This window comes from Camarhynchus parvulus, chromosome 26 (genome assembly GCF_901933205.1).
Source record: "Camarhynchus parvulus chromosome 26, STF_HiC, whole genome shotgun sequence".
NCBI lineage: Eukaryota > Metazoa > Chordata > Aves > Passeriformes > Thraupidae > Camarhynchus > Camarhynchus parvulus.
In genome coordinates, this window is record NC_044596.1 from 8,783 (window position 1) to 24,769 (window position 15,987).

The 15,987-nt window shown below is 58.8% G+C and overlaps 1 protein-coding gene across 1 annotated transcript; it reads right to left on the reverse strand.

The window, feature by feature from the left end:
• Positions 1-886: 886 nt before the first annotated feature.
• LOC115913739 (copine-5-like) lies at positions 887-15,175 on the reverse strand. Its single transcript, XM_030965937.1, has 22 exons — positions 14,699-15,175; positions 13,557-13,597; positions 12,917-12,963; positions 11,663-11,766; positions 11,038-11,077; positions 10,876-10,952; positions 9,723-9,782; positions 9,581-9,644; positions 9,254-9,357; positions 8,948-9,052; positions 8,031-8,072; positions 7,684-7,759; positions 6,892-6,945; positions 6,753-6,814; positions 5,926-5,972; positions 5,045-5,226; positions 4,113-4,240; positions 3,944-4,046; positions 3,232-3,289; positions 2,938-3,011; positions 1,467-1,580; positions 887-1,157 (listed from the first exon to the last, which is right to left on the reverse strand). The coding sequence occupies exons 1-22, from the start codon at positions 15,163-15,165 to the stop codon at positions 1,110-1,112; spliced, it is 2,097 nt and encodes a 698-aa protein (XP_030821797.1). The 5' UTR covers positions 15,166-15,175; the 3' UTR covers positions 887-1,109.
• Positions 15,176-15,987: the final 812 nt, after the last annotated feature.

A 15,987-nucleotide genomic window follows, 5' to 3' on the forward strand; every position in this document is an offset into this window, starting at 1 on the left:
GTGACCCCCTCAGTTTGGGTGCAGGGGTTTTATTATCTCTCCCAAGTTGGGGTGGGGGTCTTTATAAGACCCCACAGACACAGTTGGGGTGTGCTTTGTTACCCTAAAGTAGAGTGTGAGGACTTTGTGACCCCTGTAACTGGGGTGTGGTTACTCTGTGAAACCCCCCCCAGTGGGATATGGGGTCTCTGTGATGCCCCAGTTGGGTTTCAGAAGCTTTATGACCCCCTGAATTGGAGTATGGGGTCTCTGTGAGCCCCCCAGACTTCCCAGGGCCCTCTTCAAACAGTTTTGGCGTGCAGGGGAGCAGAGTCCTGTAAATAACCCAACTCTCCCCTGCCCCAGAAACCCTAACCCCAGACAGTTTCTGTGTATTTGCAATTTTGGGGGTCACACGGTGGGGGCAGGGTCACACAGAGTCAGGAGGTGTCACACACTGAGGGGGTGTCACACACACCTGGTGAGGAGTTAGACCTGGGGAGGATGCCAAAGCCTGAGGGGGGTTACAGTGTGTGGGGGCATCACACACAGCCAGGAGATATCAGACATGGGGGCCATCACACTGCTGGGGGCTGTCAGAGCTGGGGGGAGGGTCACACAGCCAGGGAGGTCATACATTTGAGGGGGTTCACACAGTGTGTGGGGGATCACACAGCTGGGGAGGGGTCGGGCTGGGCTGTCACAGCTTGGAGGGGATCACAGGTGTGGAGGGGGCAGAGCTGGGGGAGGGGGTCACACAGCTGAGTAGGGGAATTGTCACAGTCCTGGGAGCTGTCCCACAGCTGGGGAGGGTCATACATTGGGGGGTTACACATACAGCCAGGGCAGGGCCCCTTTTAGGGGAGATGCTGAAGCATCCCAGGGGAGGGGGCTGTAATTAAAGCCACAATAATTTATTGCGATTTAAGGCAACTCAATACAAACCCACATGGACACAGGTGACACAGCAAGGGAGAACACCAAAACACTGGGGACCCCAGTAGGATCAGCCCAGGTAATACAGGAGAACCATGGATTTGGGGAGGCTGGTGAGGTGAGGAGGGGTCATGCATCACGCTAGGGGGGCACTCCACATTTGGTGGAGGCTCCTGCGCACCCCAGCTTTCTGGTCAGGCTGCTGAAGACCCCCTGCTACTTTTCTGAGGGGCACGACAGTCCTGGATGAGTATAGGGGACAGTCCCATAGCCAAGAATGCTCAGGCAACACCATCCCAATTCCCCCGAGAAACGCAAAAGCTGGTTTATGGGTGTGGTGGTGGGAACCCGGATTGGGGAGGGGACCCCAAGGTTGTAGAGAGGAGGAGAGGGACCTCCATTCCCAGGTCCCTGACAGAGTATGCCTTTGATCCCTGGATAGAGGGTCCTGGGGTAGGATGAAGGGACATGGTGTGTTGGGAGTGGACAATCAGGGTGGGGGGGTTTCAGGGGACATGGGAGGGATGGGGGTGTGGTTTTATGCCCCGTGCCTTCATGTAAGAGAGGAGTTGGTCGGGAATCTCAGCGAGGACTTCTCGTGCCAGCCCTGCCATGCTCAGCCCCGCACCAGGACCCCCCGTCATGTAGTCACGAAATGGAACAAACTGGGGGCGGCACAGGGGGGCAGAGCAGTTGAGGGGGTCCAGGACCGGGAAGGTCCCGGAACTGTGTGCCCTACACACAGCAGCTCCGTTGTCCCCTCCCCATTCCTGAAGTCTCAGTGTCCCTCACATCCAGGTACATACTAAGACCCAGTGCCCCCCCCAATATCCTCGTACCCCGCCTCCATGTCCTAATGTACTCTCACACCCCAGTGTTCCCCATTTCCCAATACATCCCTCTTCATGTCCCTGGGCACCCCCACATCCATGTGCATCCCAAGCCCCAATGCCCCTCCATATCCCAGTGCCTCCCATTTCCCACAGCCCCCACATCCCAGTGTCTCTTCCTATTTCCCAATACACCCCATGTCCCAGTGCTCCCCCCATCCGGGTCCATCCTGGTGCCCCAGTGCCCCCTTCACTTGCCAGCACACCCTTCTCATGTCCCAGTGCCCCTCACATCCAGGTGCATCCCATATCCCATTGCCTCCCTCCAACGTCCCAATGTTCCTGCCTGCTAATGATCCAGGCTTCCCCCCACATCCAGGAACATCCTAAGTCTCACTGCACCCTTTTTTCACAGCACAGCCCCCCTAGAATGTCTTAGTACATGCCCTCTTCATGTCCCAGTGCAACTACATATCCCAGTATATGCCCCTCCATGTCCCAGTGCCCCCCACATCCCAATGTCCCCCCATTTCCCAGTACCAACCACCTTCATGCCAAAGTGCCCCCCATATCCTGATAGACCTCCATGTCCCACTGCCCCCCCATTCCAAGGTACATTCCAAATCTCAGTGTACACACTTTTCCCAGTGAAGGCCTCCAACATGTACCCAGTGCACCTAATGTCCCAGTGTCTCCCTCCACTGAGGTACATTCCAAACCCCAGTGCACTCCTTTTTCCCAGTGCATCCCTCCCATGTCACAGTGCACTGCTTCTGTGTCCCAGCACATCCCTGACATCCCAATTCCAACTTCCCCCCCCACTATTTCCCAGTAAACTTCCTTTCACGTGCTATTGTCTCCTTCATGGCTCAGTGCTTCCCATATCCTAATACGCTCCCATGTCCCAGTGCACCCTCATTCCAAGCTACATCCCAAGTCCCAGGGCACCCTCTTTTCCCAGTGAAGTGCCCCTACCATGCCAGTGTACCCCCAAATCCCAGTGCATCCCCCCATCTATGTGCATCCCGAACCCATTGCATCCCCATGTCCCAGTGCCCCCCCATGTCCCAGTCCACCTTATCATCCCTCCATACCAGTCCCACCAAGTGCTCTCCAGGGCACCCCCTCACCATCCCCCTGCTGGGTGTGCTGGGAGGGGGTCCCCAAATTTCTCATTGGTGACGTTGGTTACCTGGACGATATCACGCTCAGCCACTTTGCCACGGGAAGAGATGCGGATGTCATCCCCATCCAGCTCCACCATGGCTGGGGGCAATGTAGGGGGGAGGTCAGCAGCACCCCAGTGCCCCCCATCCCAGGATGGGATCCCATTATGTCCCTCTCAACCCCACACCCAGAACCCCCAAGCTGGTGTATGCTGAGCGCATTCATATGCTGACACATTCAACTCATAGTTCAGTGGCCAAGGGACCCTGCCCCCATCCCCTCAGCCTTCCCCTAGTTACCCCCAGCCCCCAGATCTTACCATCAAACTCGGCCTGGCCAACCCCCACGATGATAATGGACATGGGCAATTTGGCAGCCTGAGGGAGCCAGGGGGTAAAGGGAGTCCCATGAAATTTAATGATGCTGCCACCAAATGAGCCACCCCCGCAGCACCCATGGGTGCCAACACCCCCTTCCCCAAGAATTCGAGTCCCTTACCACCCCCCCCATCACCCAAAGGTCTCAGACCTCCCCCATGGCACCAGGGGGTTCCAGGAACTTCCAAGTCCCCTTGCAGCACCCAGGGGTTCCAGGCACCCCTGCACATCGAACCCTGGGAGTCCAAGCTCTTTCCCACCTCTCAATGGTCTCAGTCCCTCCTCACTGCCTCCAGCACCCAGGGGTCCACACCCCCCCCAGCACCCAGGGCTCCCAGCCCCTTCCCCACCCCTCCAGTACGCAAGGGTCCCAACCCACCCCTTCCCTCTCAGCTTCAGGGTCCCAGTTCCTCTTCACCCATCCCATCACCCAAAGGGTCCAACCACCCCCAACCCCTCAGAACCCAGGAGTCCAAGCCCCTGCCTATCCCCCTTCTAGCTCCTCCTCAACCCCCCAGCACCCAGGGGTCTCTATCCTTTCCTACCCCCTCAAGGGTCCCAATCCCTCTCCACTGCCCCCATCAACCAAGGGTCCCAAGTTCCCAGCACCCAGGGGTGCCACCATCTGCCCCAATGCCACTATGAGGGTCTCACATTGACAATGGCCTCCTTGGTCTGGGCCATGTCAGAGATGACACCATCGGTGATGATGAGGAGGACAAAGTACTGGGATCCGTCCAGCACCGTGGCCGCTGAGCTAGGGGGACCCTGCGTGACGCCGAGGGCGCAGGGACCCCACCCCGGGGCATGGGGCCCCTCTTACCGGGCAACATGGTTGACGACAGGGGCAAAGTTGGTGGGGCCGTAGAGCTGGACATGGCGCAGGCTGCGCTGATATGCCTCCAGCACCCCCGCAATGCCATGGCACGCCGGGTTTGATGCATCCCCATTCTGCCGCAGGGTCACCAGGAGCACAGTGACACCACAGCCCCCATCCATGGACAGGGTGACACCATGCACCCCACCCAGAGACAAAGATGGCATTGCCGTGGCCCCCAAATGCTAACAAGGATGATCCCACTGTGTCCACAATGTGGTGACAAGGGAGACACAAACACGTTCCCAACTCAGTGTCAAGGATGATACTGCCATGGCCCCAACCCAGTGACAAAATGATGATGCCACTATGTTCCCAACCCAAGGCAAGGATGACACCACCACATCCCCAACCCAGTGACAAGAATGATACCACTATGTCCCCAACACAGTGAGAATAGGTGACAAGGACAAGATCATCATATGCCCAGCACAGTGACAAAGACCACACCACCACATCCTGAACCTGGTGACGAGGATGATACTACTATGTCTCCAACCTGGTGACACTGCCATGACCCCAAACCAGTCACAAAATGATGATGCCACTATGTTCCCAGCCCAAGGATAAGGATGACACCACCACATCCCCAGTCCAGATCCAACCCAAACACACCATATACCCAACTTGGTGATCAAGGATGAGACCACTATGACCCCAAACTGGTGACAACACCAAGCCCCTTCCTAACCTGGTGACAAGGATGACACTGCCATGGCCCCAGACCAGTGACAAGGATCACACCACCACAGCCCCAACCCAAGGACAATGTCCCTCCATATTCCAAACAACATGACAGGATGATTCCACCATGGCCCCAACTGTGTGACAAGGACACCACCCTTCATCCACAGTCCTGTCCCGCCTTGGCCCCTCACCAGTGGGAACTCGTGGGACACGTGCCCATCCGGGGGGACCTTGGCACCAAAGCCAAGGGCTGGGAACATTTTGTCACTGTCGTAGTCCTGGATGATGTCCCCCACAGCCCTCAGTGCCAGGCTGTAGGCATTCAGCTGGAAGGGGCTCAGGTAGTGCAGGGACGTGGGCTGTGAGGGGTTCCCTGCACAGGCATGGGGCTCAGCACCTCCACAGCCCCCCCAGCACCCCCGTAACACCCCCAGCATTCCCACAATCATGGCACCACTATGGCCCCAACCCAGTGGCAAGGATGATGTCATTTCCAACACGGTGACAAGGACAAGGATGATCCCACCATGTCTCCAAATGCCACCACATCCCCAACCCAGTGACAAGGGTGACACCACCATATTCCCAACTTGGTGACAAAGGTGATGCCACCACGTCTCCAACCTGGTGACAGCTGGTGACAAGGATGACACCACCATGGAACCAACAGTGACAAGGAAGACATTGCCATGACCCCAACCCAGTGACAAGAATGACACCACTCTGTCCCAAACTCAGTGGTGATGAGGGCACCAAATCCCCAACCCAGAGACAGCTGGTGACAAGTATGACACCACTGTAGTGCCAATACAGTGACAAAAATAACACCGCCATGGCCCCAAACCCATAATAAGGACAATGCCATCACAACCCCAACCCAAGGGAGTGACAAGGGACATGCCACTGGGTCTCCAACCCAGTGACAAGGGAGACATGACCATGTCCCCAACACAACTACAAGGACAACAACACCATGTCCCCAAGTTGGTGACAAGGATGACACCACCATGACACCAAACTGATTACAAGTGTCCCAAATAAATCCCTCAGGGGGGACACAGTTGCCACTCACCATTGGATGCCGTGAAGTCTATGGCCACTGTGAAGTTGAGTTGGGTCCTGGGGGGTTAAAGTGGCCTTGGGGTGACATAGGGGGTGACTTGTGGGTTTGGGGTGGGGCACCCCTCTGGCCACAGGCTGGACTGGGTGCACCTATATCACAATTCAGAGCACCCTCAAGTGTCCCTGCACTGAGGTGTCAGTGCTGCACCTAAAGGAGTGGCTGCGGGTGCTGAGGAGCCCCAAATGACCAATTTGGGGGTGCTGGGGAGCCCCTGCCCATGAGGGAACATCTGGGTGGGGTACTGAGGATTCACAATGGAGAAGATGGGAGTGGTGGGGATCCTCTTTCCCCAAAGGAGCAGTTGTGGGTGTTGGGGACCCCAAAGCTGTTGGAAGTGCTGGAGACTTCTAAAGGGAGCAATTGTGGGTTCTGGGGACTCAGTGAAGCAGCTGTGGGTGATGGGGACAGCCTGCCCCCAAGGAGGCATCTTGGTGGTAGTGCTGAGACCCCCAATGGAGGAGCTAGGTGTGCTGAGAAGCCCCCCACTGGAGCAACTGGGGGTGTTGGGGATCCCACAGGGAGGAGCTGAGGATAGCAGGAACACCATCTACCCCTCCCTCCCATCCCCAAGGGAGCAACAGTGGGTACTGGGGACCTCCAAGGGAGGAGATGGCGATCCTGGGGATTGCCCTGCCAGTGAAGTAGAGGCTGGGCATGTTGGGGATTCTCTGCCCTTGAGGGAGCAGCTCAGAGTGCTGGGTACTCCCAAGGAAGGAGCTGGGGGTGTTCGGGACCCTCAAAAGTGCAGCTGGAGGTGCTGGGGACCCCCTGCTCACCCGCCCCTGATGTAGTCCAGGAAGGTGTGCTCAGCCTCCACAGCGAAGGACAGCAGTGTCACCTGTGGGGACATGGGACTCAGGGGAGGAAGTGCCCACTCCCCCTGTGTCCTCCCCCTCCGCACATCCCCATCCTCACTGTCCCCGAGTTCAGGTACTTCTTCTTCTTCATCTTCTTCCGGGGGTTCACCACCTGCAGGGATGAGAGGAGAGGGAAGGGGGCTGTTTCTCACAGGGACAGGAGGCCCCAGGGAGCAGTGTAATGGACTGTCACGTCCAGGGGGACAGGGGGGCACAGAATACTCTGGGAGGCAGCAGTGCTGAGGTGCAGAGAGGGACCTTGAGAAGCACATGGTGGGCTGTGATACCCAGGGGTGCATGTGGGGACCCTGGGGATTGTAGTGCAGCTGGAAATCCATGGTGGGGGCTGGGGACCCTCAAGGGAGCAGCTGTGGGTGCTGCACCCAAGGGTGCAGCATGGGAACCATAACACCCCAGGGATGCAGTGTGGGGATCCCAACACCCTAGGCTGTAGCACAGGGAATCATGGGGACTATAAACCTCTATGGCTGCAGCATGAGCACCCTGGGCATCACTGCACCTCAGAGCGCAGCAGAGGGACCCTTGGGTATATGGCACACCAGGGTGCAGGGTTGGGAGGGACCCTGGGGACCATAACATCCCCAGGATTGCATCACAGGGATCCTGGGGTATGTAGCACCTACACAGAGACGCCAGCACACAGAGGTGCAGCAGAGAGACAGACCCTGGGGACCATAACACCCAAGGGGTGCAGTGTTAAGACCCCAGAACACAGAGGTGCCACACAGGGTCCCTGGGGACCATAACATCTGGGGGTGCATCAGTGGGACCATGACCCCCATGGGGGGTGGTGCAGGACCCCCATGCCCATGTACCCATCCCCCCTCACCTCGTACACATTGAAGCGGCTCTGGCCTCGTGCCAGCTCCCGATAACTGGTGGTGAACTCCCCGATGAAGTCATGGCTGCACAGCCAGTGAATCTCCATCAGTCCGGTTAGGGAGGTTCCCATTACCCGGTGGGATCCCCACCAGTCAGTGGTGTGGGGATGGGGGGCTTCCCATTGCCCAGGAGGTTTCCCATCAGCCAGAGAGTCCCGAATAGCCAGGGGGATTCGCATCAACCAGGGTGGGGGCTCCATCTCCCCAGGGATGCAGGAGTGGTGGGGGGTCCCTGTCACCTGAGGGGTGCAGGTCCAGGGTGTGGAGGGTCTCCAGGACCATACACACAGCTCACCTGCCATCACGGTCCCAGTCATATACTTCCACCTTGATGGCTCTGCAAGGCAGAGGGGGTCACTTACACCCTCAAATCCCAAATCCCGCCCTCCCCGGGGACCCATCACACACAACCCCCCGCTCCCTGTGGGATTTGTTTTGACGCCTCTGTGGGCTTTTTCTTGCTTCCTTCTCCTCCTCAGGATATTTTTATCCATCGTTGCCACAGCAACGTTCAACGTGGGGCCAAAGCAGTATGAAGAGATTTTTGCCAGGACAGTAGCTGATGACACTGGTTTGGGATTGATGGGGGGGGGGAGGGTGGGAGGAATAGCTCGGTGACAGCTGTGATGCCCATTGTCCAGATGGGTAAACTGAGGCAAAAGGCCAAAAGCAGGTAACACTGGAGGGGCGGGGGGGCGGGGTTGTGCTACTGGTACCACAGAGACAGGGGAAGGGGTTCTGGGAGTTGAGGTGGCCACAGAGGGTGTCTCATGGGGCACAGAGAAGGTGGAAGGACGGCAGGGGGTCCCGAGGTACCACAGAGATGAGGAGAAGGGGGTAAAAAGGGTCCTGAGGTACCACAGACACAGGGGAAAGGGATCCTGGGGTACCATGGACACGGAGTGAGGGAGTCTCTGAGAGTCCAGAGGTACCACAGAGATGGGGACATGGGGTGCAGGGGTTCCTGGAGGACCTGGGAGATGGGGGAAAGAAGGAAAAGAGGGTCCTGAGGGCCCATAGAGATGGGAGAAGGGGGTTCAGGGGGTCTCAGAGGACCACAAAGATGGGAGTGCAGGGTGTTCCCGGGTATGACAGAGATGGGAGAAGGGGGTTCAGGGGTCCTAGTGGATCCTAGAGATGGGGGGAAGAGGGAGAAGGAGGTCTTTGGGGCCAAAGAGGGGGTGCAGGGGGTAGCAGTTCCCTGACACTCACCGGTCATGGTCCCCATTGCAGAGGGCACGCACAGGAATGGCAAAGGCTGCCCAGACAGGGTTCAGTGTGTTCCTCACCACTTCCGTCTTGTGGCAGATGGTGAAACTGGGGGAAAGACAAGGAGGAAAAGGGAGTCACTCCTCCAGCCCAACAGCCCCCCAATCTGTCACCCCCACAGTGCAGTGAGGATTTTTAGACACCCGCTCCAATGCCAGCCCATGGGGACGTAGGGGTGTCCTGTGCTGGGGCTGAGCCCTCCCATGAGATGTGGGAGGGTCACTGCAGTTTTGAAGGGGGTTTGCTCACGTCCCGTCTTCGTTGCTGCGGTAGAAGACCATGAAGGGGTCAGATTTTCCAAAGAAATCCTTCTTATCCAGCTTGCTGGCGCAGAACTGGAGTGTGGCCACGTCCTGGGGGATGGAATCAGGGAGGGATCATCCACCCTGCACTCCCCCCAGGGGTGGGATCCTTTGGGACAGCTGCTCCATGAGGGAGGGAGGGATCCAGAACAGGCGGGACACAGCGTGAGCATAAACAGCCCACACTCTCATCTGCAGGCTAGGGTGTCTCAGCCAACCCCGATATTGCAGGGTTCCCAAGCTACGCCCCCTCCCCTGCCCCGCTGCGACTCACCCGGCAGTTTCCCAACTCTTCAGCGAGGAGTATGATGGTGCCGCACTTCTTCCCCGGAATGCCACTGCCGGGATGAGATGTGAGCAGAGTGGGGGCACACATGGTGCCCTGGGGGGGTCGCCCACGCACTGAGCACCCTTACCCATGGGAGGCAGCCGGGGCAGGTCTTCTGCCCCGGGGGTGCGTGGTGGCTGTCCCCATCCTGCAGGGACACATGCTGAAGGGTGGTGGAGGAGATTCCCACCCAATAAAAAGCCCCTCCTCCCAAAAAAAGGAAGTCTACAAAAAAAACCCCAGCTCTCCCCCAGATTCCAGCACCCTAAAAAGAAGCTGTTTCTCCCCTCAAAAAAGCCAGTCCCCAAAAGACATTCAGCCCCCGCAAATAGTCAATTCCCACAAAACAAACTGCCCCTGAAAAAGCCAACCCCAAAAAATCAGACCCTTCCAAAAGCCAGAGCCCCCCTAAAAGCCAGATCCTTCAAAAGCCAGATCCCCCAAACCCATAATTCCCTCCAAAAGCCACCATCCCAAGAAAAAGCTAGACCCATCAAACCCCACCAAAAAGGCAGATCTCCAAAAATGCCTTTCCTGCCAAAATCCACACACAAAAGAAAAAAAAAAAAAAAAAGAAGCCAGCACACCCCCCCCCCCCGCCTTCCAATCCAAAATGCCACTGTTGGCTCTGGGGTCTGGGTCCATCCTGGGCACACCAAAAGGGACCTAGGGAGACATAAGGACACTGGGACCATGGGGGTTCATGTCAAGGGCTTCTCCAGGGAGGGACATGGGCACATGAGTTTCCCACTTTTCTCCAAAACACTGGTTTTGGAGAAACCCAGGATTTTCTCCAAAGAGGACATAGTGACCTCAGGGACACTGGAGCACAGGCAGGACTCATGGCAGGGGCTTCTCCATGGGAGAGGTCCTGGGGACATTGGGATCAGTGGGGGAGGCGGCTCACAATGGGGACTTCCCTGGGGCAGAGACATAGGGACCATGGGACACTGGGGACAAAGGGGGCTACCATCAGGAGTTTCTCCAGTGCAGGGCATGGGGACCCTGAGGACTCTGGGGGACACTGGACCACAGTGGAGGCTCAAACGAGGGGTTTCTTGGGAAGGGGAGGGGGGAGGGAGCTGGGTGGGGGCAGAGACATGGGGACACTGGGGCTGGGGGGGTGCATGTCAGGGGCTTCTCTAGGAAGAACATGGGCATATTGGGGCACAAGAGGGCTCACATCAGGGGCTTCACTGGGGTGGGACATAGGGACACTGGGACAAAGGCGGGGGGCTCACGTCAGGGGCTTCTCCAGGCGGCTGCCGGCTGAGCCCACGATCTCCCCCAGGGTGCAGAATGCCTGGCCCAGGAAATCCTGCAGGATCAGGAATACTGGTGTCACCAGGGGGATGCCATCCCAGGGAGGACAGGGGAGCAGGGCTGACTGATCCTGCACTTACATGCTTGGAGAGGTCAGAGCTCTTGGAGTCCACATCATACCTGGGGGCAGAGGGAACATGTGGGCATGGAACAGGAAGGGGGGGCCTTGGATGGGACAGGGATGGGAACAGGGATGGAGACAGGGATTGGATGGGATGGGAGGGAGACAGGGAGTGGGAGGGATGGGATGAGAGAGGGATAGTACACAAATAGGGATGGATTAGGTGTGGGGATGGGATGGGGAAAAGAAAAGGGATAGGATGGGACAAGGATGGGTAAAGGAATGGGATGGGATGGGATGGGATGGGATGGGATGGGATGGGATGGGATGGGATGGGATGGGATGGGATGGGATGGGATGGGATGGGATGGGGACAATAGAATGGACAGGGATGAGATGTGGATAGGGACAGGATGGGACAGGGACAGAAAGGAGACTATCCAGTCCAGGATAAGGATGACAATGGGATGGGACAAGGATGGGGACAGGGATGTGAACAAGGGTGGTAATGGTCCAGGAATGGGGACAGAACAAGGATGGGGACAAGGACACCCTGGGGGGCTGTGCCAAGGTGGCCAGGAGGTGGCCCTGGGGGACAGGGGGTTGACACTGGGGGTGACACTGGGACCACAGGGGCCACTCACAGGTCAAAGCGCAGATTCTGCCGCTCCTCAAAGCAATAATCGAGGACAAACTTGTGCAGGAAGTCAGGATTCAGGGAATTGTCGATGACCTCGGTCCGGCCAAACTGGGGGATATGGGAACAGTGGGGATAATGGGGTGACAGGAAAACATGGGGTGGGGACAGGGACATGGAGACACAAGGGACACGGGGACATGGGGCCATAGAGATGATGAGACATGGGGGCGTAGGGATGGGAACATGAGAACATGGGCAAGGGGGATGGGGATACAGGGATATGGGGACATGGAGATGCAAAGTCATGGGGGCATAGGGATGAAGACACAGGGGGATGAAGACATGGGAACACAGGGATGTGTGAACAGCACCAGAAAACAGAGGTATGGGAATGAGGGTGGGGCATAGGGATGGGGGCAGTGGGACATGAGAATGTGGACATGGGGACATACAGATATGGGGACACAGTGACATGGAGACACAGGGACATGACAACATGTGGACGTGGGGCTGGGGACATGGGAACATGAGGATATGGGGACATAGCAACATGGGGACACAGGGACATGAGAACATGAGGACATGAGACCGGGGACATGAGGACACGTGGGCGGAGGAGGTGGGGCAAGGGTGGGCAGCAGGCCCGGGCCAGGGCACGTGTGGGAAAGGGGTGGGCAGGGGCGGGGAGGGCCCAGGTGCCGCTTTGTGCCTCGGGGCCGTCCCACCCCCTGCTCATTACCCCGCAATTTACACACTGTTAATTACAGGGGGCCTGGCTGTGTGCCGACAGCTGATTGGCTGGCTGCCCGGCACCTCGACATGCTCCCCAGATCCCCAGGATGCTGGTTGGCTGATCGCTCTGCCCCCAGGCATTGATTGGATGGCTGCTGCATCCCAGAATGCTCATTGTCCAGGTGCTGCATCCGAAGATGCTGATTGCTCACTGGTGACTGGCCAACGGGTTGGCACCCCAACACACTGATTGGCCAGCTGGCCATCACCCCAACATGCTGATAGGCCAGAATCTTACATGCTACTTGGCTGGCTGGCTGCCATTACCCCTGACATGCTGATTTGCCATCTGGTTGGCACACAGACATGCTGACTATTCATTGCCCCAGCATGCTGATGATTGGTTGGCCAGCTAGCACCCCAACATCTTGATTGGCTGGCTGAGTACACACTAACATGCCAACTGGCCAGCTGAGCACAGCCCAACATGCTGATTAGCTGCCCCCCCACCAATCGGGTCACTCACCTCCCGCCATTGGTGGCTGCCAGGGCGCTGCGTGTACAGCACACAGACTGCAGGGGGAGGGATCAGGGGAGGCAGGCACCCCCAGAGACCCCCAAAACTCATAGACACCACCATTCCCAGAGACTCCCAAAACTCCCCAGAGAGCCCCCAAAACACCTCAGAGACACCCCCAAACCCACCCATAACCCCCTAAACTCCCCCAGACACCCCCAAAATACCTCAGAGGCTCCCCAAATCCCCCAGAGATCTCCAAAACCCAAAAGACCACCCAAAACCCCCAGAGACCCCAACACTCCCCAGTGTTCCCAAAATCCCCAGAACCCTCCAAAATGTCCTTGAGACCCCCAAATCCTCATAGAACCACAACAATCCCAGAGACCTCCCAAAACATGTCAGAGACCCCAAAAACCCCCAGAGACCACAACACTCCCCAGAGACACTGATGCTCCCAGAGACCCCCAGAACCCCCAGATACTCCCAAAATACCTCAGAGACCCCCCCAATCCCCCAGACACCCCCAAACCCCCCAGAGATATAAAAATCCCGAGTGCACAACACCTTCCAGAAACCCCAAGCCCCCCAGAAACTCCCCAAAACACCTAAAAGCCAAAACACACCCCATCCCCCCTGCCTCACTCACTTGGGTCCGACTTGGAGAAGGTGTCCCTGTCCAGGAGCTGCCTGGGGGGCAGGGAGGAGTGAGTGTGAGAGGGTGTGTGGGTGTGTGTGTGTGTGTGTGTGTGTGTGTGTGTGTGTGTGTGTGAATGTGAGTGTGAATGTGAGCACCTGGCTGTGTCTGCAACTGTGTGTACCCGTTGTACAGTAAGATGTGTCCCAGAACACACATTGAGGTGCACAGCCACGTGTCGTGCCCTGTTGTGACAGGGTGGGTGGCAGGGTGTGCGCAGCCAGGTGTGCCCCAGGACAGGGATTGGCGTGCAAAGCATGTCTGACACGTGCTGGGGGGCCATGTGCTTTGGGGCTCAACCATGTGTCAGGGTGCACAGCAGAGTGTTGGTGAGCATGGCTGGATGTTGGGGTGCACTGCCAGATGTGCCCCACAACACACGTTGGGGTGCACAGACACATCTGCACAGGGTGCACAGCATGACACATGTTAAGAGTGCCATATGTCAGGGGTACAGTTATGTGTCAGGACACCAAAAAAAGACCTCAGGTTGCAGAGGGAGGGTACAGGGACTGCAGGGTGGGCAGGGGGTACAAGGGATGCAACGGTGCAGTGCAGCCCGGCCGGAGGATTCAGGAGTTTCAGGGTGGGCAAGGGATACAGGGGGTGCAGGGGATACAGTATCTCCCGGTGACTTCCAGAGCATCTCAGTGCATTCCAGTACATCTCAGCAATTCACACCACCAACTGCTCCCACTCTCCGGTGCATTCCAGCGCCTCCCAGAGCGTCCCAGGGGATCAGTACATCACAGTGCACCCCGGCATCCTTCGATGCCAGCTGCTGTGGCACTCCATGACCTCCCAATGCGTCTCATTGCGTTCCAGTGCAACCCAGTGCCCTACAACGCCAGCTGCTCCCAGCTCTCCAATGCTTCCCAGTGCATCCCACGGGATCTCAATGCCTCCCAGTGTACCTCAGCACCCTCCAACGCCGCTCCCCAGTGCTTCCCAGTGCCTCTCTGTGCATCCCAGCACTCTCCAACTACCCCTACACCACAGTGCAACCCAGTGCCTCCCAGCACCTTCCAACGCCAGCACCAGAGCCTCCCCGCGCACCCGCCGCCCGGTGCCGGCTCCCGCCGCGGCCCCGCTACCTGCAGGACACCGTGAGTTCCACGCGAGTGGCCGGGACGGGACTGGGTCCGGTGCCCGGTTCCGAGGCGCCCAGGCCCGCCATGCCCCGGGCTCCGTCGCTGCCCCGACACCGGCACCAGCACCGCAATCGCGATCGGCTCCGCCCCGGGACCGCCCTTGGCACCGCCTGGGGCTCCCGGCACCGGCTCCGGCCCCTCACCGAGGGAGTGCCCCGGAGTCTTCGGGACCACCCGCCGGGAGACCGGGACCGCCTTTGGCACCGCCCGGGGCTCCCAGCACCGGCCCCGGCCGCGCGCCGAGGGAGTGCCCCGGAGTCTTCTTCGCGACCGCCAGCGGGGAGACCGGAACCGGCTCGGGACCGCCCCCGAGATCGTCCCCAGATCCGCGGTACCGCCTCCGGGATCGCCCCCGGGGCCGCCTCCCCTTCCCCGGTACCCCCTCGGGCCGTCGATACTGCCCCCGGCATCGCCCCGAAATTTTCGGAATCACCCCCAGATTCCTGCGATCTACCCTCGCACCGCCTCCAGGCCTGCTTCCAAATCCCTGGTACCTCCCGGGCCCGGGGGACCCCTCCGGCTCCGCCTCGGAAACGCCCCCAGATCTCCGGGATGGCCCCCCCATCAACCCCAGCGCCGCTTCCACAGCCCGGTTCCCCCCGGAAGCCCGGTACTGCCCCCGGGATCCCCCCCAGATTCCCGGGATCGCTCCGGGATCAACGCCAAATCCCTTGTACCTCCCTGACCATTGCCGCCTCCCCCGCATCGCTCGCCGGGCTGCCTCACCATTGCCGGGACCGCCTCGGACCACCGGTAATGTCCCCAGGATAGCTCTCAGATCCTTGGTATCACCCCCAGATCCCCGGCATCAGTCCGAGGAAGTCCGGTGCCTTTCCCTGCATCGTCCCCAGTGCCACCTCCCCATCCTCAGTGCCCCCCGGATGCGGGTACCAAGGATCAGCCCCGGGATCACCCCAAAACCACTGCTACTGCCCTGGGATTGCCCCCGAGGCTGCCTCCAGACCCCGATACACCACGGACCATTGGTACCACCCCCGGGATCACCCCCAGACCGGACCCCCGGTGCTCCCTCCCCAGTAGCCCCAGCACCCCTCTGACACTCCCAGTGCGCCCCCCTGTGCCATAGTGACACTCTCGATACCACCCACTCCACAGAATGAGGTCCCAATCCCCTTAGTTCCCCCTTATTCAGAACCTTCCCAGTATCCCCACACCCCCCGCAACTGCAGATGCAGAGTCCCCCAGTCCTCTGCTATCCTTCAGTAGCTCCC